The sequence below is a fragment of the Drosophila ananassae genome, chromosome 3L (genome assembly GCF_017639315.1).
Source record: "Drosophila ananassae strain 14024-0371.13 chromosome 3L, ASM1763931v2, whole genome shotgun sequence".
NCBI classification, from domain to species: Eukaryota; Metazoa; Arthropoda; class Insecta; order Diptera; family Drosophilidae; genus Drosophila; species Drosophila ananassae.
The window spans coordinates 16,046,852-16,068,542 of NC_057929.1; the positions used below are offsets into that span (position 1 = coordinate 16,046,852).

The following is a 21,691-nucleotide window of genomic DNA, read 5'->3' on the forward strand; positions in this document are numbered from 1 at the left end:
GATGACACTAGGGTGCTTCTTTCTAAATTTTTTAAAACATAACCGTAAAGATTTTAGGATTTTACAACAGACTAGAATTTGTGACTATTTCTTAGTACAACATGTCGTATGAGTAATATTTTTATGGAAGAAATTTTTATTACGTACACGACCTGTGGTAAGGGATAAGATATGAAATATGGAGACAGATTACAATGGATTTTGAATCAGTTTCATATGTCCCACTGGGCGAATAAGTAAATTAAATAACTATTTTATTATTAGACAATAATTACTTTTTCAAGACCACCCTGATGCAAGCTGTACAAGAATCCTAGTGCATCTGAATTTGGTTCAGTTCAGTTGAGTTAAGTTGAGTTAGTCGTTGTGGAACATGCAAGGTTTTTTCTGATGGCTTCCGTCCGCAGCGGCTTTCGTTTTTTTTCTCCCGTTTTCGCTGCTTTCCACGGCGGATGTTCAATTTCCCTTTCTCCTTTTTCTACTTTTCCTGGAGGCTTACTTCAATTCTTTGAAAAATGTTTTTCTCGCATTCGGGCTCTAAATAGGACTTTAGTAAGCCATTTAGCTAAATATGTAGACTTCAGCCGGCCTTGTAATTCGATGTAAATCTACTTGCGTACGTAAGCCTCTTTTGACGCCGCCTTCATCTGTGTTTCATTTGCATTCGCAACGTATGCAGCAGCAGTTGATAGCCCCAATTATGCCACTTCTACATGCCCGTTCAGCCTTCATCAAGATGTATAAAATATGCAAATGAATCCGGTCTCGAATTCTGTAAATTTATGTAAAGTTACTTCCCTTAAGAGCCAGCTGCCGTTTCGGCAGCCAGCCTTTGTCCCAAAAACTGTTATACTCGAAGGACATGCCCGGCGAAACAGTCGGCAATGGAACGAAACTTAAATGCAAGTTTAAAAGTAAATCTGACAGCAATGTAACACCGGCTTGCTTACTCAAAAACAAGAAATTAAAGGCTTTTAATATTCAATTTTTCAATTAACAAGTTGAAATGGTTGCACCAAAGTTGTTGCACTCCCCCCTATTGTCCTTGGCATTTGGCTGCCGCTGTTTTCTTTTCCACTTCCGAGGCAGCTCACTTTGCTGTTTATTCTCATGCAAATACTTCACACTTATTGCGCCTTGGCTGTGGCATCCGTGACACTCGCCGCCCCCATCCGCCCAATCCCTTGCTTTTTTCGTCCTCTGTGCATAATGCGAGAGTGGCATGGGAGGAGCAGGGTACAATACAAGACAGGCAAAAAAAAAAGTCCGAGAATCGTGAAAGAAATGGCGCTGGGGAACTTTTGTTTAAACCTGCCAGGAAGGAGGAAAGCACTCGGCTAGCTTCGCCGTTCGTACAGGTCCCCTAACAATTTGTACGCCTCAGTGCGTGCGCATTTCTGGGCACTTAAGTTTCTATATAATAGCTATAGCCAGTCCCCCGCCAACTTTTTCAACCTGCTTAATTTTTGCCTTAACGAACTCGCCGTCGCCATCGCCATCTTTTTTAGCTTTTCGTCTATCTATCTTCCATTTTTATTATGTATAGTACTCTTCTTTTTCCAGTTTTGCCATTGAACCTTTTATAAATAGAGACTATTTTGCATTTCTCATTAGAAGAATCGGCGAAGAGGCCACCCGCGAGTGGCGAGTGGGCGGCTTCGGGGGCAACACCGTTGATGAGTGCAATTAGCAATTTGCATAGCAAAAAACTAAAGAAAATTCCATTTTTATTTAAATTTTTCCTCTGTTCCTTTTCGGCGTTCATTTGTATCATTTTTTTTTTTGTTTAGTTTCTCCAAGGAGAAGAAAGTTTGCAACTGGCAGGCGGAACAATTTTCATAAATAATAAGTACTCGGGACAAGTATTTGGTTAGCCAAGTTAACGAAAGTCGACAGCCCGTTAATGTGGTTAATAATTATTTGAGATAATTCCGGATAGTTTTAAAGATTTTATAGTTAAATAAATTATACAATATTTATTTTATTTGTAGCCTTTTATATTAATATTACATTACCTGTTAAGTAAACAGATGCGTGACCCAAAAAGTATGCTATGAAATCCTTTCACATTCAGAAAGGCCATTGTCATCGAATGGTGACATTCCGAATCAGTTTTCGTTGCCATTTTGTGAATATTTGGACATGGTCTAGTGGTTTCGCATGTCGGTCACGTTTGGCGGCACTTTTGAATAAATTTGCGCCCAGATTTCGACCCTGTTCAGGTTGCTTCTACTGCTGCTCCTGCCCCTCACACATAATGGCATAAATAATGTATTACTCAACCCGACACAGCCAGAAGACACTCGTTAAGCAGCATAATATTCTGTAATTATGGCAACCATTTCGGCCTGCTGCTGCCACTGTTCTTTGCTTTGTTGTTGGTATTGTTGTTCTGTGACCTGCCTCCTCCTGTGTCCTGCCTTCTGAGTTTTGCGTTCTACGTCCTGCGCTGTGAGTCCTGGGTCCTGCGGTCGCAAGAGTCACGTGTTGCTTTCGTTCCGTTCGGTTAGCTGTAAAAGAGCCGGCTATGGCCTGTAATTAAAGCTCGAGTTCATTTTACAATGCAACAATGCGATGTGAGAGAAACTGCTCCTCCTTCAACCACTCCTTGCCCATCCTCCCCGCCACACTCTTTTGTAATTATAATAATTAATTTGTTTTCTGTTCCTTGGTTTTGTTGCTAGTGTTAAATAAGACCCGCTCTTACCTGTTTTTCGCCATCTCTTTATTACCGTCGCTAGTTATATTCAATTTAATCTAGTTTCGCCCGCTTATAATGTGGCTTATCTTCCTGCGATTACTCGCAAACTCCTTCCACAATTACTTAAATTTTTTGAATTTCTCAGTCAAAGAATTTTACAGCCATTAAGCTTAAAGCGAATGTTTGCTAATGTTAATTCTTGGAAACTTTAGTGAAATAATTTCCTCCTACAAGCGTCCAATCTAAAGTCGAGTTTGAAGCTTAGTTCAGGGAGGGAAACTTGTTACAATTAATAATATCATTATTGCAATCAAAGTAGCCGCATGCCATGCTATTGGGGGCGCTGCAGCATCAGAGGGTTCGCCACCCTGTTCTCAGTCACGTTCGGGTCCCTGACAAAGTAAACCAAGTTTCTCGATTTGGCCAAAATAGAAGAGGAGAGAGGAGTGGGATGGACAAAGAGAAGCGGTCTGGTGGCCGACAGACAGGAAGACAGGATGTTGCCGTTGCATAAAAACTTGTTAAAATTTAATAATTTATGGCCCTGGCCCAGACAGTGAGTAGCCCTGGCCAAATACATGGCTCGAAGAGCTGAGAAAGCAAGTAATAGACGTCAGTTTGCAACCCCAACTCTAAGATTTCCTTATTTTTTTGTAAAGGGTATTTAAAGAGGTCAAGAATATTACTTTTTTTAGCAAGTTATAAATGTTACTTAAATACATGTGGCGGATAAGTTATATATACCTAATTATTTTTAAAGTAACCTTTAAAGGTAAATCATAAAATTTAAGAGGTATATATAGTCTAGACTCATTTCTACCCTTTTTTCTTGTGGGTTGCAATATGAAATTGGCTCAAGTTTGTGCAGGCCAGTTCCAGGAGCGGGGCTGGGCCTGGTTCTGGAGTGACAGGACTACAATTTGGCTGCCTGCAGAAATTGGAAAACACTCCGCCAAGCCACCCACCAGGACCACGCCCTTATTTCTTGTTTATGCAACTACCAACTAATATGTAGCTGTAATTAAATTTGGTAGCTGCCTCCACTGCCACCACTCTCCACCAGAGTTTTGAGATGGCCAGGAGCTCTGCTCACCTGTCAGCCCTTCAAGGGTCTCTCAAACTGCCATTGTCGCTTTCATTTTTTGCACATCCTTTGCACCATAAATTGACTTGGCCCCAAGTCTCCGCTGAGTTGGCTCGAAGTCGCGGTGTCAACTCCTTACGTGAGTGCCATTTTAAGTTAGCCTGCAGCTGTTGGCCGGGAGAGCTTTTGGCCATACATCCCCGTGTGGTGTTAATGGTTTGTAAACTAATTAGCCAGTCCGGAGGACCACTTTTCAACGCCTGAAAAAGGCAAAATGTGTCAAAATGGGTAAAATGAATATCTAAAATTTAAACTGTAGTTGAAATGGATTTTTTACGACAGCCAATTGAAATGTTTTGGTTTTTGTTTTGAAAACAAAAATCCTCTTGGTTGTCAACAGAAATAACCAAAGCAATGGCCAGTATTTTAGGTTTAAACGGCTTTCCAAAAAATTCTCGAAAATAAAGATGACCTGCTCGGACACTTTTGGCCCTGGTGGGATGCATGATTTATTTTATTGTTCACCGAGTGCGGATGCGATGGTAATCCGGAGGGTTAAGCGCCACCAGCCCACGAAACCGGAGTGTTCTCCGGCGGACAATGCAGCCGGATAGCCATGACCGGGTAACCGGGTAGCTGGGTATCGAGGTGCAAACGAAACGAGAATGAATTATACCATTTTGTATGGAATCAATTTATGTGAGCTGCTGCTGCTGCTGCCACTGCTGCTGCACCTCCAGCACACTCCAGCACCTCCTCCATTCGCGCCGTCCTGGACCTGGTCCTTTTTCACGTATTTGTGCCACGGTTCTGTCACCGTTTTCGCTGAGATATGCAAAGCACACACAGAAGGGACGTGGAGACAAAAAGTGAAGAACGGTCCTTTAAGAACTTAATTAACTTTTTGTTTCCCAGTTATTGCAGCCAGGACGAGAAACGTGTATCCATTTCTCCTGGTGGTCCATCAGCACTGCTCCCCCATCCCTCAAGGATCATAAAAAATATATGTATATTCCACAATATTTAACTGTCGCATTGTGCGACTTTTTACGCTTCGACAGACACATAAACAAACCGCGTGCAGAAATATTCTCAATATTGTGAGTGGAATGTCAAAGTATTATTGTGTATTCCGTGTAGTCCTAGAGGAGACTGCACTTTTTCTGCATTTTAATTGCCATCACTGCAGAGCTCGGACTCCGGGACAAAGGAATCAAATTCAAATGTATATGCCTGACAGGTAGATGCAAATTATTTGGACAACTACTAAACTCTAAACTTAATAACTGTCATGTATCTGTGTTTGCTTGTTTACATTTTATTTATTTGTTGTTTATTCGGGCGATGAGCAAGCTAATCAGTCTACTGGCACTCACAAATATTTGCCAGGCTGTGTGACAAATTCTCGGCTTGATTAAAAATGTTTGTTTAATTGAAACAGTAGGTAAACTGACCGAAAGTCCTGCGAGAATTTCCGTTTTCGGATTTAGCAAATGCATCTCGGTGGAATGGAATGGCTGTGGGCAGCCACAAAGTGACTCAATATTGGCATGTAAATGATGTGGCTGGCCGCAATCGAGGCTGGGGATGAATATTTTTAATCGCCCTTTAATTGATTTTCCAGCCCGGACACAATTCACAATTAAGCCCCTAATTAATCACTAAGCGTTTGCCGCAGTCAAGTGTACTCTCGAGAAAGTTCAATTTATATTAGAAATTTACCTTTGTTCTCTCAATTAAACTGGATGGCCTTTAAAGCGATGCAACAAAAACGAAGCTTTTGATTTATTTTCATTTGGCGATTTCTCTGCAAATAAATAGGTTGCAATTAATGCTGGAAAACTGCCACCAACAAATAGCTGCAAAAACACATTCTGTATTCAGTCCCAATTATTATTTCAGAGCTCTCACGCTGGAAAAAACTCTTTTGCCGTTTTGATTATCCTTTTGCCAGCAATAAATAATCGAAACTTGTGAGGCCAAAGCCCGGCTATGGCCATCAAACCAATGATCCTTTGGTATCAGGTGCGTGACAGGACTCGGTTTTTTTTTGTTAGACTTCCCTTGCCGAAGAACAAACAAGTGCTGGGGTTCACACGCTGCAAAAACACAGAAGCGAAAGAGAATAACCGCATCTCCCATTGAATGCAAAGGGCCAACAATAGAAATGCAAATTCTGATTTCAGCCGGATGGCCCTAGATCTACGGTCTTCACCGTTGTGGCCACGGCAACGCATCTTCAGGGGTCGACAAAGTCGATAACTCGTCCATGACGCCGCAGGATATCCAAGGATGGGCCCCATTGCCCCAAAGCCAAACGAAACGTAGCCCGACAGAAGGTGAAGCAAAGAGGCAAGGCGAAGCTGACGAGTCCGAGAATATGTAAATATTGAACGAGACAATCAAATATGCAACAGTATTTTTCTCCATTTCGTTTCACCATTTTTTCTCGGACTTGGTCTACGTCTGTGTGTTTCTGACTCTCGCATCTTAAATTTCGAAGGAAACTCTCCAATTGACAAAAGGGTTGCACGTCCCTTGACTACATAAACAACCAAATCCTCCTGTCCGGGGGGTCCCAAGGACTCTGGGGTGTCAAGAACTGTTTTTCCTTTTTTTTTTTTTTTTTTGGCTCTAGGCGAGTCAGGCTTAAATCAACATGTTGCCCATTGAAATGATAAACTTGAAATGAATTATTCATGAGGGCAGGCCTTGGCTAATGAAAATCATCGGATCATAACTCACCATTTTAGTAGCCTAATAACCTTAATTCTTGGCCCTGCACTCTTTCCGTTCAAAGGAAAAAAGAAAGTATCTGTGAGTGCTCAACTGCAGTGCCTGTCTCTGGGACAGGGTTTTATGAGTAAGCCGCAGATCGGGTTTCATGTGCAAGTGACTCGATGTGTCCCAATGAGTAGTTCACAGATGCTGGGCGAAAGTAATTCACTTGCAGCAGGGTCCCCGTCACAGAGCTTTCAGCGAAACGTCCTTGGTCCTTCCGCAAATGCACACACACAGTCTCGAATTATGTATGCACTTGAGAGCACACAACTTGTAAATAAGCCATGCCATGCATTTATATTGTTTCCCCTTGGCTGCGGTTGTTTGTGTATTACCGGCAACATCTTTAAACGCTTTTTAAGTGCAGGCACTCAGATAAGCCCCTGGGCCTGGCTTTCACCCATGCACCTGGCCGACTTCGACCCCAATTGGCTCTGACATTGGTCCTGCATCAATACCCAATGATACTTATGTGTGAAAGACAAATAAAATAATATCCTTTACAATTCATCCAGGATCAGTGACAAATGCCAGTCCCCTTTTGCCCTGATTTTCAACATTCAATTTGCCGAACAATGAACTCAGGTTAATAATAGCTCGATGTTCACACATTGTGTCCTTGTAGTTATGTGTGCTTTTGGCAGTTTGCTTTTGCCTTTGCCGTTGCCGTTGCCTTCGCCAAATGTTTACACAAACTTTCCTAAGTTTTGGCCATTCATTGCACCGACTTTGTTGGCCCCGGAGTGCACTTTGTTGGTTTTTATGGCCAGGAAGTTGTCAATATAGAAGGCCATACGCGATAAAATATGATAGTAAAGCCCCGAATGACAGAGGCACATTAAAGCAAAATCGTATTCTCTTCGAGGATTTAGTGTCCTGATGGAGATGGTAGATGGAGCCCCGTAAAATCGGATTGAATAGCCGACAAGCGAATTGTCGTAAAACCTCATTGTTTTTGCTGATTACAAGACAGCCAGGATAAGCCGTGGCGGATAAAAAAACCGCTCATTTATAATTCTTAAATTGTAATTATCATGGATCGAAATAATTACTGAATATTTATTTCAACGCACCTGCCGTTTGGTAGGTTCGGTTCCCTGTGGTCTGTTCTTAATGGTCGTCGATTTTAATGCTGTGCGAGTGTGAGCTGTTGTGTGAAAAATCACAGCCGCAGTCTTCATAATTGCCACACCCCCGGGGCGGGCATTTGTCTGTCGCCGGCAGTTGTCTGGACACGCCCGTCCAGAGAGCGAGAGCCGTTGACAAGCCATTTGTCACATTTACACAGCCGCAGGGTGAAGTCATTCATCCACCCACAACCGCCCATAACGGGCCTCCCATTTTTCACCTTTCCAGGTGGGACATTAAAGTCTTCAATCCCCACCCAGTGACCCAGTTGGATCCGCTGCCAAGGCTTTGAATTAATGAAAATGCAATTGAACGACTGCCAAATCAATTTGCGGCCAAGTGTTGTACATATTATAGGCATCCTTTATATATATACTTTTTTTTTTGAACAAGCAAACAAATCATTCCAAGTCACAACTCAATTTTCGGGCCAAATCTACTAAAATGAACATCGTGCGGAAGCTTCGAGTGGTCCAGCTGAGATCGACGACAGCGGCCGCTTCGAAATGGTTTTCCGACAAGGGAAAGACTCCACCCAAGGGCAAGGACAGTGGCCAAAGCAAGGACAGTGGCAAAGGGAAGGCCTCTGGCAAAGCCAAGGAAAGTAGCAAGGGCAAAGACGGTGGCAAGGGCAAGAGCGGTGGTACTACAAAGGGCTTTTGCCAAGGCGATGGCAAGAAAAAGGAAAAGAGCAAAAATAAAAAGGTCACCATGATCATGGGCGAGGGCGTTGGACCCGAAGTTATGTGCGCTGTACAGCAGGTCCTCAAAGCGGCTAAGGCGCCCATCGAATGGGAGATCTTTGAGGAATGCAAGTCACCCGATAACGAGGATGTGCCGCCGACGATCCTGGAGTCACTGGAACGCAATAAGGTCGGCATCAAAGGTCCTGTGTCGAGTCGCAATTGGCAGCGCCACCTTCGCAAGGCCTTCGAACAGTTCGCTTATGTATCGATCGTTACGAGTCTGAAGGGCGTAAAAACCCCTTTCGGATGCTTCGACGTCGTTATGATTCGGGATCAGATGGAAGGCGATTACTCTGGCATCGAGCATCTAGTGGTGCCGGGGGTTATGCAAACAATTAAAGTCAGTACAACAGCCGGTGCCCAGAGGATCGCCAAATTCATCTTCAACTACGCACTCAAGAACAATCGCTCCAAGATCTCGGTGGCGCACAAGGCCAACATTATGCGGATGACCGATGGAAACTTTCTGGATGCTATACGCGAAGAGGCCAACAAGCATGTGGGCAAGGTTCACTTCGAGGAACGCTACTTGGACACAGTGATCACCAATCTACTGATGACGCCGAGCAAGAACGATATTGTGGTCTCGTCCAGCATGTACGGCGATGTGATGCGAGTCATGACGGGTGCTATGATGGGTGCTCCTGGCATAACCCCCGGCTATTCGGTCAGTGACCTGGGATATGTATTTGAGTGTCGGACGAAGCTCTTCTGTGAATTGGTTGGCAAGAATCTGATGAATCCCACTGGTTCCCTGCTCTCGGCTGTCCTTATGTTGCGGCATCTCAAGATGGACACTAAGGCCGATTTGGTGGAGTGCGGCGTTCGATCAGTGTACGCGAATACCGATATTCGCACCCAGGACCTTGGCGGATGTGCCTCGTGCTCCGAGTTTGTTCAAGCTGTCTGCGATCAAATAAAGTCAAGCATGAGTTAGCTGCTCAGTTATTTGTTTCCATATTCCTATTTTCAAGGCAGACCATGGAACCTTTTCGCTCTAAATTATATGTCCCACTTTTCGGAATAGTATTTCTTCTTCAAATCTACATTTATAGGCTATGACGGGCCCCAATTAAAAACTTAATATCAGTCAAATTTGATACTTTTTGATTTTAATTTTTAAATTTGATTTTTGAGCAATAACGTAATTAGTCTCTCAAATTTCTGGAGTACGATACCTATTTTTCCCAGTGCCATTTTATGGTCCCTGCCGTATACATTGTGATAACTGGCCTTTGTCTGAGGGGAAGGTGGACAACTATCGCCAAACTAAACACATTTATAATATGTAATTACCTCGCATTTAATTCACTCGCTACGCTGGTGGTCATAAAAGTCGCAATTCGCTCGGCTATCGCTTCCCAGTCGTATATTTATATAGCTTCCTGCTCCCTGCTCTCTGGCGCCTGGTGCCTGGACCGAGGCAGTCCCCAAAACCTATATCTCTGGGCCATACCCCGGTGCTTGCAGTGCATTTCGGCAGATTTATGGCCGCCCGGCATTAACCGCCGCAGATGCCAGATGCAGTTTCTTTTCGGTCCCCAACCATGTACCCACCAGAGCTTTTTCGGCTCTTAATTAAGTTGCATTTCGAGTCCTGCCACGTGGCCAAAAGTAGCGAAAAAGGCGCAAAAACAACGAGCAGGGGTCGGTGGTGCATTCGCTCTGATAATAAAAGCACATGTTGACATCTGCCCACTGTGTCAGGCAGCCATTATGTACCTATTTGGCGGATGCCAAGGTGGGAGGTGCTCTGGGTGCCTCGGATACCGTGGATGCAATGGGTGAAGATCTTTTAGTGCCGCTTAAGCTTTTTACACATTTTCGTTTATGGTAGCTGCCATTTCGCCAGTTTCGCTCCACATCCACAGGACGTGCTGCTGTCAAGGCACCATGCCTATTAGTCCTTGGCCGAAGGGCTCTCCCTGTTCTTGTTTTGTTTTCCTCCCCAAATTGAAATGCCATAAAAGTTCAGAGGTATGTTTTTGGTTGGGCTGTGCTTATTTAAAAATCATCTTGGGAAACCGAAAAGGGACAGCTTATTTCCTTTTGGCCCCTGTCTTATCCTTGCCTTATCCTCTATTTTCTCTCCTTTAGCCATGGCGCCCTTTCGTATCTGGTGTTTGTCTGCGTCGACTTCCGTTTCCGGTTGCATGCCTGCCATTGTTTCTGGCCATTCCTTTAGCATCCCTTTTTTTTTTGTTGGCTTCTTTTTATTACATTTGACGCACATGCTTCTATGGATGTGTTGCCTCAGTCCATTTTCCAATTTTTTCCCCTGTTCACTCTTGATGAATTTTTATTAAAAGCAAATGGCCAATGCACCAGAATTGGAAATTCAAATCCGAACACCAGAAAGCCACAGAATGAGAATATCTCTGGCCGATGCGAAAAATATCAAATATTGGAGGTACATAGGTGTTGTGCTGAAAACTCCCATTATTAAATTTTGCAAAACCGAATGCCGGCCAGGATTCGAACAATAAGTTGGTTCTCATTTGGTTCTTATTTATTTCTCTGTTTTTCGCATGTCTAACCTTTGACCTTCTCGGACCTTTTGTTACATTCGCTCCAGTCAGATGGAAGTTTGTTTGTTTCCTGTCAACGCAACGAACTGCGAATAGGAAGCTAAAATCGAAATTTCTCTCGACCCAAGTTGAACTTTTACCGAAATTTACCGAATTTACAGAATTTCAGTAAATTAGACGAAGGGGCAAGACAATTAACCCCTTTTTGAGTCGGTGACACTGCCCAGGCTGTCGAATTTCTTTGATAATTTGGCCCGTGGGCATCATTTGCACTTTGACCCCGATAAGAGTGGCCTTGAGTGGGTGAGTGGGTTCGTTGGTGGCAATTGGTTGGCAACAACGGGTTGAAGTGATTTGATTTAATCATCGACGCGTGGCCCAGGACAACGAATGGCAATGAATAATTCATAGACACTTAGGCAACTTAAATTGCCTTTGGCGTAAAGCCCAGCCAAGGAAATGTCTGAGAACTTTATTAAGAAGGATTTTGAATTTTAATTGACTTATCAAATCTGCTATCCGAAATATAAATTAATCAAAATGAAAATAATGGCAATGGGAATATTAACTAAGGACCAAGGACACCGAAGAGAATTAGCCACGTTTTTGGCTTTAAGCTGGAGTCATAAAACATTTTTACCTGCCACCGTTGTTGCAGAAAACTGTAACTGAAATAGCTCTGTGATGATGCATGGCTGGCAGCAATGCAATTAAGAATGCCACCGACACTCCTCTCCTTCTCGCCCAGGGGGCATCTATATATACACTCAGTCCAGAGCCGAATCGGTACGAGTCGGAGAGAGCATGTAATAAACAATGGCAAATAGCGTTCGAGTTGACAGCGAAACACTAAAACGGTAATTGCATGTAAACATCGTTTTGCCAACGAGAGGCTGCGGCGGTGCTCTGCCTGTGGCAAGGACATAATTAGAGAGCGGGTGGATGAGTGATTAAACCAGGATCCTAGGACCAGCATTGCGGGGCCATCGACCTTTGAAGTGTGTGGATGTGCGTGTCCTGCAGATAAAGAGATTGGCGTGGCTCTCACTGTTCCGTGTCACTCAAGCGAAGTAATCGAAGCCATCCAGCAGGATGTCCATCAATCAAACAATTGCCAATGGCTTTCAGGACTCAAGAGGCTCCCGGGTCATTTCAAAAGCCGTCACAACCCTTTAGATTCAATATTAACCCATTGGCTAAACAGTCCCTAATGGCGTTTAAGGCATCAGAAATTCTAGAGGGAGGGCATAGAACACTGGTCGACCATTCACTTTTCAACATTTTTGAAGGATCTCCTTCAAAATTGGAAAAAAAATCGAAAAATAAATTTTCATCTATATTTTGATGCAGATTGGTGCAAAATCGATCTAGAAAATTGGCCAAGATATAGTCATCGCAATGGGCCATATTGCCCTCCCCTGCATTTTTTAAGATTTATGAAAAAATAGGAATATCTTAATCGATTCTTCAATTTAATTCAAGAAATCCAGGATATTTAAATATGGCCTGAGATCAAATTCATACTCGTCCAACTTTAGACCGTAGTGAATTTCTTTAATTCCTTGTATCTCGATTCACTATCAATTGGCATGGAACTCCTTTATAATTAAAATCAGTTTTAACTATATTATTTTTGTAGATTTCATCTTTTCCCACTGGATTAAACCAATTCAAAGAACTCCATCGTGCGTAAAACAAACGTCAGCCACAAAATACATTTAAATGGCCGTCAAATAGTCAAAAGCATGTCCTATTCATATCCGTTGCATAAACTCTGAAATCAATTTTCAGCGGAAGCCGAAAAGTATCATATATTCGCTGTCTGCGAAGCCAACATTCTAAACGGTTTCAGCAATTTGCCACAAAATTCACGAGGGGCATGCCGCTGCGTCCACAGACACAGATATGGCGAGATGCGGCAATCCGGAATCTGGAATCTAAATCCCCGAAGAGATGTTTCCCAAGAGGGAGGGTGGAGGCGTGGCCGGTGGCAAAATCAGGCCGGCAAACAGCTATTGTGTTTATGTTTATGCGCGTTTATTTACGACTTAAAATTTGAATAATTTACGATGGCGACGACGATGAGGAGGACGACGAGTAGGAGCCAAGAATGCAATGCGAGTGCATTGCGATGCGAAACAGCAAAAGGGAGAAAACTAGCAGAAAGCCAAGATAAAACTCCAGTTACCAAATCGCCAGCCTCCTCCAAAAGTCAAAAACAAAACAGGACATGGTACATTGAATTCGCTTGGCTGGAAAACCACGGATCCGGCACGGACTAGGGCTCGGGCAATTCGGTTCGAGTGGTCTACAGCACTCTACGGTCTAGTCTGGTCATCCAAGTTTTGCATAACCCTTGAAAATTGGTTGAAACTGAAAACTGGAAATGAACACAGACTGCCCCGTTTGCAAAATCGACCAGATGGCAATGTGCGACATGCGGTATTCAGTGGCATGCGGCGACGGCAAAGGCGGCAGAATGGAGCGGAAACAGCGGTTGTGATAGTGTTGAACGTGAAGCGGAAACACAAAATGTCGCCATCAACCGGAAGGTAAATTATTGCAATTGAACTGCAGGAATATTCATTTTCATAACCGTGAATTGTTGCATTTACAGTCCTCATTCGTATGCCACAACAATACCCGGGATCAAGTGCAAATATTCGCACGGGAAATTGACCATTTTGCGGAATTTTGAAACCGGAAACAAAACGACTGAGTGGCATCTCAAAATCTCAATCGAATTCTATTAATGTACTCTGGAAGTCTGACGTACTTACCCCTCTTAAATAGAATTAGGTTTGTTATTAAAATAGATAAATAAAATAATTCTTTAACTTATCTTATCATCCCTGCGCTATTTATTAAATCTTTATATTTAATTAAGAAAATCATAATTCCTAAAAAGTGTCATCTCATCATTATAATTCAAATTCTAATCTAAGAAAATTGTATTGAGATAAAAATAAAAGAAGTATCTTATATTTTATCTTATCAAAAATGTACTCAAAAGTTCAATGCATTCAATTAATGACAGTCAAATACCAATATATAATCAATTGCTTTTTGAGCAAACATTTCATTCGCATATCAAATAAATATTTACAAACACTTAACTCAACTTTTATAAAATTAAATGCTCTCCAAAAGCAAAGCGAATTTTAATAATATTAGTCAAATATTAACAATTAAAATTTCAATTATCATAACAAACATCAATCAACAACAGGTGGCTACAAAATAAAATTAAAGTTTTTGGGTTTTGAAAGAATATTAAATTATTGTGTTTGAATATTTTGTGCTTCCTCGAAGATGTCACGCGCCAAACTCCTCATGACCTTGCCGTTGGGGTTCTTGGGGAACTTCTCCACAAAGATGACGCCGGCATTCAGGTGCTTGTAGTCCACTACCAGCTTCTGGGCGACGTAGTCGATGATCTTTTGGGCACTGATCTCAGCACCCTCCTGCTTGATGATGAGAGCTCCGGCGGCATCGCCATACCTCGCATCCCGAGCACCAACAACACACACGTGCTTCACCTCCGGCAGCTCGGCAATCACCTGCTCGATCTCGTTGGGCCAGTAGTGCTTCGACTTGTACTTCAGCAGATCCTTCTTGCGGTCCACCAGATACAGGTTGTTGTCGTCGTCGAAGTACCCGAGATCCCCCAGATTGATCCAGCCATCCTGAAGGGTGGCGGCCGTGTCCTCCGGATTATTCAGATAGCCCTCCCACGTCAGGCCGATGTCGATGAGGATCTCCCCCGTCTGATTGGGTGGCAAGTTTTGGCGGTTCTCGTCCAGGATCTTGACCCGCATTCCGGGTGCCAACCTACCCACAGCGCACTCCAGACTCTGGTCGCAATTCACGGTCACCACGCCGGTCTCGGTGGTTCCATATGAGAACATGATGAATGTTTTGGGCATCAGTTCCTGGGCCTTGCGCAGGAGTTGCAGGGAAATCCATCCACCAATCACGAAGGAAATTGTCAGGCTCTTCAGGTCCTCGGGAACGGCCAGAGGACTCGTGTACAGTTCATACGCCTGCCAGGGAGCCATCGCAATGCAGGTGACCTTGTACTTCTTCACGAGTTCAACTGCGTGGGCGGCGCTGAAGGGCTTGCTGGAGAGGATGCGGGTGAAGCCACACATGAGATTCATAATGGTAATCGAGAATCCGGTCATCCAGTCAATTGTGGCGCTGGTGTACAAAACATCTGTGCTGATAGCGAGCCTGGAATGGGATTAGAAATAAAATCAGGATTATTCTATAATATAAGGATATGGTGCAGGATACTCACGAGTTGGTGGCAGCAATGTGACGGTGGGATAGGGCCACAGCCTTGGGCAAACCAGCGGTTCCAGAAGAGCACAGAACCACAGCAACTTGGTCGCCACCTTTCACTAAGGGAGTTGGGCTGTATAACAGAAAGAATTATAAATATTTATGCAGACATTATTTAAAGACAAGTTCTTGAACTTACACATAAATCCTCTCGGCCGGATGGGGCTTCAGCAGATCTTCAACACTTGCCACTCCCTCCACGCGACCCGTCAGGGTAATGATCTTGGGGGACCACTCCTTTGTAATCTCCTTGATGCGCTCGTAGTCAGGGGCATCGATGAACATGATCTTGGGCTTGGTGACCGAGAACAAGCCCTTGACGATGGCGGGCTCCCGGCTGTAGTTGACGGCGTGGAAGGGCGTGGCATTGAAAAAGCATGCAGTGGCGACAGGGATCACATAAGTGCTGGAGTTGGCAATGATGCCAACCTTGTCCTCGTGGTTCAGGCCCTCGCTTTTAAAAAAGAGGGCGATCCTCGTGGCGTAGGCCAGCATGTCGGCGTTAGTCAGCACGGTGCCATCGTCGTCGGTGATCTACTTTTATTTAAATGAGAGCTCATCAGACACCCGAATCCCGGTCCAGACTCCGAGTGGTGTTTACCTGAATCACATTGGTGGGCCAGCACTTGAGGGAGTTGTGGATTATTTGGCCGGCGGAGGCATTATAGTCGTACAACGTCGCCCTGGGCGGTCCGCTCCAGATCTTCGTCTCCGCATTATAGAAGGTGGGGAAAATAGCCTTGGTCGGCATTTTGCTGGTCCGATTTGAATTCACAACTGAGTGACTGGAGTAGTGGCCATTCTCTTTTTATATCGCCATGGAGGTTCGTTTATCATATAACCATTTTTCGCAATTAATCGAAACATTCCTTGGGTCCAAAGTTTATCCAAAATAAATCATAGATTAGTTGGCCGCTTCAGCGTAACTCGATGGGGTGGCTACTTGGACACATCAGCTGATGGTGGGCTTGTGGTGGGCTCGACTAATCTTCTCGGGCCGAATGTTTTTTAATTTCCGCTGCTAGGGAAGGTATAACTTCCGTATTTATAGCTCCGCGGTGCCGCGGTAACGATGGATGCCGGGATACCCGATAAGGCATACTACCAGATCGGTGACTAACCATGACGAACTAACTGAAAAATAGATAGCCCGGGTGATCGCCCTACTATACGACCTTGGCTCAGTACATTCCACACTTCATAAATAAGAATGCAATATTTCACGTAAATGGCGCACATGTAGTTTATGATCCTATTGAAGTGCTTCTAAGCTCATTGTCTGAGCACTGACCGTCTTCAACTAATCTCGAGTTTGTTGTCTCACATTGTCACATTGTTTCCTAGTATCTCGAAGTGTATAATTCATATTAGCCATGGCTTTAAGCAAGTACCCTATATCACCTATTATGTTCCGTAACTACAGACCCCTTTAATATTGCTCCGCCAAGAAAGTATTGCTGTTTAAATGAACTCAACGCTAGAATCTGATTATTGTTGCCATATTTCGGGTAACCTGCCACGCCCTGTTGCAATATTTGCATTGTGTGCCCCAACCCAGTAGCCAGCCCGGAACGCGGAAGTTGCCCAACTGCATGCATATATTAACATGAAATTACAGACAGAAACGGCAAGAGAGCAAGGCAAAACAGTTAAAGTGTTTCTGAATTTGTTTGGCGAAACGAACCGGGCATGGCTGCTAAAAATTCGCAAAATGGCCAAAAGGCAAAGGTCCTCGACAAGATGCTACTGCCGATTGGCATGCAAATGGTATGCCCCATCTTAAAGCCTTAAATTCAAAGGGGATTTGCCGGAAGACACATGCCAGCAGTCATGCCCGTCAGCAAATTCGATTTTGATTTGATTGGCGGTTTTCGGGTCGCTTTGCCTATTGAGGCGTAACATGAGACGTCAGTTAATAATCCCCATTATAGCGATGCATCATCCGACACCCACTCAGGCATGCAGGCATGGCTAACTATGGACAGGTGATCCCACCGCAGCAGGAGTATCATCGCACTGTTAATACGAAGTATCCCCAACTCCCAAACTATTGTGTTTGGCCAAGTTAATTAATTAGCGTCACGCCGATTGCAAGTTGTTGCATAAGCGAATAAACAGTCGATGCCTGATAAGGAAAATACTACATACATTTACTGAAGATATCTTCTTACGGCAAGTCCATTCTCTGAATGAAATCCTCACTAGACTGATAAGCTTATTGTTATATTGACACACGATATACAAAAAAGCTAATTAGCCTGGCTATATGCTGATAACTGAATATAAAGCTTTTGCAACAGTCTCTATTGATAGTCTGGTTACACCTTAGCCATATTTTTCCCTTGTATTGTTATTTTTATAATTTTGTACGCTCTAAGTAAAATATTGTCTAGTATAACACATGACTGAGAAACCCCTTTTCAGTTCTATGAGCTTGCGGTCAACGTCCCTGACCTTAGACACTCAGAGAGTGTAATAAAAAAAAAAACAGTCGAATTTGCGTTCGGGCTTTATCACGCTTATCACACTTGTTGGAGGTCCGGGTCCGGCGCCACGTGTTCAATGTATTTTCGGAGGCAGAGGAACTGTCATAAATCTTTCATACGCCCTGTGGGCATGCGCGGTCGGTGTTCCGTTTCCGATGCATTCCAGAAAACATCGCACCATTCATAAAGTGCGGCGATGTTTCTTGGCCAAGAAGGATGCTGCTGGCCGGGCCAACAGTCTGCTGTCTGGGGACTTGGATACGCTCAGACAGTTTGCGGTGATTCCTTCGACGGAGCGGTTGCAGCCACGGGGCAAGAGCTGGTCGGAAAATCCGAAAGAAACGAAGTCCACTTCGTGTCTTTTAGAAACACGGGAGCATCCCAGAAATAAAGACGCTGATTGAATTACAAATCGGCCAACGACCATCCAACGAATTAGCCAAAGATAAGGACCCAACGGGTATAAAGATGTGAGAAGGATAGACGTATGGATTGCCAAACAAGTTGATGTGGTTAGAAAAAGTTTCGCTCAAGTGTTGTTAAGTGCTGGAAAGTTTGCCGTGATAGTTAAGTGCGCTCGTAACTGAAACTCGGCCGATTCGGTGGCCTCACACGTTGGCATTTTCCGCAGAAACTTTTCGGCCACCCCTCGCCCTTCGCTCACTCTACCACCCCCCCCACCACCACCCGTAAAATACTTGTACTCTCTACGTTCTTTCGGGGGCCTGTCAAAATGTTTTGGACTGAACTTTTCGGGCAGGCTCCACACAATTGAAGTTTTGACAACAAAATTTAGTTAAGCAAAGCTGCCGCGGTTTCATATTCTGTTCCCATTTTTTTCTCGCCGTGCTCGTCCTGACTGCAGGCTGCAGTAAAAACTGAAAACTGAAATTCGAGAAAAAAATTTTGAAAGAACTTTTTTCAGAGGCTGTCGATCCTTGTTGGGTTAACAAACGTGAACTCCTGCAAAGTGCACAGATTGAACGTGTGATGTGAATGGTAAGTGCAGCATATGGAGTTCCATTTGATTTTTGAAATCCTTTCGGAAATGGCACTTTTCGGATTTCCTTCCGTTCATAAAATTGTTACTTCCCCGCCAATTATGGAGAATTTTGTGGTTAAATTGTGGTTACCTGTGTCAGAGTATTGTACTTCTGGTAATTGCTAGTTTATTGTGACTTCGTGTCGTGAAGTTCAGAAATCCCAAAGGGTCCTAGCAAAATCCACATCGCCTGTCCAGCTCCTCCGATGCCCCAAGGCCCATAAATATGCTCACAATTTTGGGAGCAGGGACACACATTACAATAGGGCCTGAAGAAGGACTAGGGATGTGCGTGTCGCATCTATAATTAAGTGAATATAAAGCATGCTGGGCCCGCAAGGAGGTATTTCAAGCCTCCGACACACATTCACACACAAATTTGGCCAAAACATTTGCACCAGAATTTGAACATGTTGTCTTGGCAGCGGCAGCCTGGTTTCCGTTAACTGTAAGTGGCATTTGCCAAAACTCATGAGCATTCCATTCCGGTCGAAGGGCTTAAATGAAAGGAGATGCATTTAAGGCACTAATGACATCTTTTGTCACCGATCACATGCTCTACTGGGAAGTTTCGGATTGGAAATTATATTCCAATCCGAAATATGCTAAGCTGTCTGATTAAAGCAATCAACTTATAAGATAACATTTCGAACAGTCCATTAAAATTCTATGCCTTGAATGGTAAAACATTTCCTTCAAAATAACTCTGTCTGTCAAATATTCCGAGAATTTCTTGATTAATTTCAAACCTAATTAAGATTGAACAACTCTTAGGAACAATTGAATGGACTCCCAATTATTGGCACAAAGGTATTTTGAAACATTCACTGGCACTGTCAATACCAAAATTCTTGTCATCAGCGGTGCCAAGTACACATCAAAGAAATAAATCAATATGTGGTCTGGGGCATTGAAACACACACATACAGACACCCACATGCAGGGAAACACATGGCCAGAAGCAAGCCGGGCAAGTCAATTAAATTAGCCATAATATACGACAAATGTTTGCCTAGTTACAGACGCCTCTTGGTGCCGGACTTGGAGTTGGGTGCCCCTGCATCTGCCATTATCCTTGTTTGCCTCTCTGGCTCCTCATAAGTAATATGCACACATAATTATGAAAAATACACAGACCACTCGGCCGGGTACAGTGGAAACTCGTTAACTATAATTGCTCTACCAGAGGTAGTTCTTTAAGTTCTATGTCCTAAAACGCACTGTTTATTTGTTTATCTACATAGGGACTTGTTTTGTCTACAGTAGGTTTTCGTCAGCATTTCCTTATGCCCAGAATGCAGACAAAGTCCTGGCCTTAAAATAACAAAACATCCGCACTCCGCAGGGCAAATAAAATAATTACCAGCTGACCTTTAACACAAAATTATACTGCCGTCCTTGTGGACCTTCAAGACAGAGTTACATATATAATTTAAGGCCTTCCGGACCATTTAACAATCATTACTTGGCTAAAATAAGCTGATGATTGAACAAGCATAAAAATTAAATGAAAAAGTCATATTGTAGAGCATTGTTCGAACAGCTTCTAATTTTCTAGGAATTATAATACAAGGCCAGAGGGCAGACAGGCTGTTTGTAAAGCCTGTGTAAGTCATTGAACCATTTGTAGATAATTTCGTTCATGTTGCTCCGAGTATCCATAAAATACTTCAGTGTTTATGCCAGAACAAAGAAAGAAAGATACAAAACACTTACATCAAGAACAAAATCTGCGATAAATCCACAAAAACCGAAAAGGAAAAAAAATAGCAAAAAAATACGAATGAGAGGACGAAAATTATGGGCAGCAATATTTTTGGTAGCTGGTTTTTGTAGACCGCTTTGCTTTTGCCATTTCTGTGGCCTAGACGACGACGACATTGGCACACACAGAAGGCACAGGCTTAAATAAATAAAATAAATCAAAAATGTAAATCAACACTCAAATGTATATATGTGGGAATGCGACTGGTATAATAATTTGCACATATACTTGGACGTGCATGTTGGGGCTAGTGGGCGTAGGATCGGATCGCAGGATGAGTTTGATATAGTGGAAGGATATCGGTGGGGCCAACAGAAATTCTACTCGACTCTCATTAAACTTGCCTCGGTTTGTGTCTGCATTCGTTCGTTGACACAATGTTGGGTGTGTTGGGTGTGCTGTGTGTGGTTTGTCATTTGGCGTCGGTCTATAATGAAAGAAATCATGACAAAGCATTCATTTATGGCCCCTAGGTCCTAGGAATTGTTTGGATTTCGAGTGTCAAAGAAAATATTAAATTATCCCAGGGCATACAAAAGGTTCTAACGAAGCATTTATTTTGTTTTATTTATTTATGTGTACAAGTATATTTCAACAGCCTTCGATTTTCTTCCTGACAATCAAATTTTCTCATGAATCACTTCGAAGCTAGCGTTCTTTTTTATTTTACTTTAAAAATAAATAAAAACATTTATGATTGTCGTACATAACAGAAAATTTATCTTCATTTTGGTAACATGGAATATTCATCTTCATCTATTGTACAAAGTAAAATTTAGTTGCCTCTCCTTTAAAAAATGCTTTAATTAAAATGCAGTCTTCGGGCGGACATTAGGAATCCTTTGAGGTGTTTTTGGTTTTTTTTTGCTATACACTTTTTACCATTTCTTTATGTAATTTTGGTCATCGCCATTGTATGGCTGTGTGTTCTGCAGCCCGCAGCAGTGCCAGCCACCTCTTCATTTCATTTGACTAACTGAAACGTGACACAGGGCGAGAATAACCGGTCAGCATTCCGGGCAAGTGATACCACCCACCTGTCCTGCTATGCCTTGTTACGGAACTGAAGTGGACAGACGGACAAAC

At 43.2% G+C, this 21,691-nt stretch overlaps 3 protein-coding genes across 4 annotated transcripts in view; 2 read left to right on the forward strand and 1 right to left on the reverse strand.

Moving 5' to 3' along the window:
• The first annotated feature begins 8,065 nt into the window (after positions 1–8,065).
• LOC6496450 (probable isocitrate dehydrogenase [NAD] subunit alpha, mitochondrial) lies at positions 8,066–9,535 on the forward strand. Its single transcript, XM_001960901.4, has one exon. The coding sequence runs from the start codon at positions 8,139–8,141 to the stop codon at positions 9,375–9,377; it is 1,239 nt and encodes a 412-aa protein (XP_001960937.3). The 5' UTR covers positions 8,066–8,138; the 3' UTR covers positions 9,378–9,535.
• Positions 9,536–14,132: 4,597 nt separating this feature from the next.
• On the reverse strand, positions 14,133–16,335 carry LOC6494113 (4-coumarate--CoA ligase 1). Of its 2 annotated transcripts, none has more exons than XM_001960902.4 (4): positions 15,914–16,335; positions 15,452–15,846; positions 15,269–15,385; positions 14,133–15,201 (listed from the first exon to the last, which is right to left on the reverse strand). In XM_001960902.4, exons 1-4 carry the CDS (start codon positions 16,061–16,063, stop codon positions 14,247–14,249), a joined length of 1,617 nt encoding a protein of 538 aa, XP_001960938.1. In that variant the 5' UTR covers positions 16,064–16,335; the 3' UTR covers positions 14,133–14,246. The 2 variants fall into 2 exon arrangements, with proteins under 2 accessions (XP_001960938.1, XP_014762642.1); XM_014907156.3 differs by having other exon boundaries at positions 15,452–15,849; positions 15,914–15,981.
• A 1,710-nt stretch (positions 16,336–18,045) lies between these two features.
• Positions 18,046–21,691, forward strand: part of LOC6496453 (beta-3 adrenergic receptor) — a 32,648-nt gene continuing 29,002 nt past the window's right edge. The window contains exon 1 of the mRNA XM_001960906.3: positions 18,046–18,797. The gene's annotated coding sequence lies outside the window, so the exon portion shown is untranslated. The remainder of the gene's footprint in view (positions 18,798–21,691) is intronic.

Coding starts and splice junctions, on each gene's coding strand:
- LOC6494113 (XM_001960902.4), bottom strand. CDS start 16,063: ATGCCGACCAAGGCTATTTTCCCCACCTTCTATAATGCGGAGACGAAG. Junction 15,847..15,913: donor GGCCCACCAATGTGATTCAG/GTAAACACCACT, acceptor AAATAAAAGTAG/ATCACCGACGACGATGGCAC. Junction 15,386..15,451: donor CCGGCCGAGAGGATTTATGT/GTAAGTTCAAGA, acceptor TCTGTTATACAG/CCCAACTCCCTTAGTGAAAG.
- LOC6496450 (XM_001960901.4), top strand. CDS start 8,139: ATGAACATCGTGCGGAAGCTTCGAGTGGTCCAGCTGAGATCGACGACA.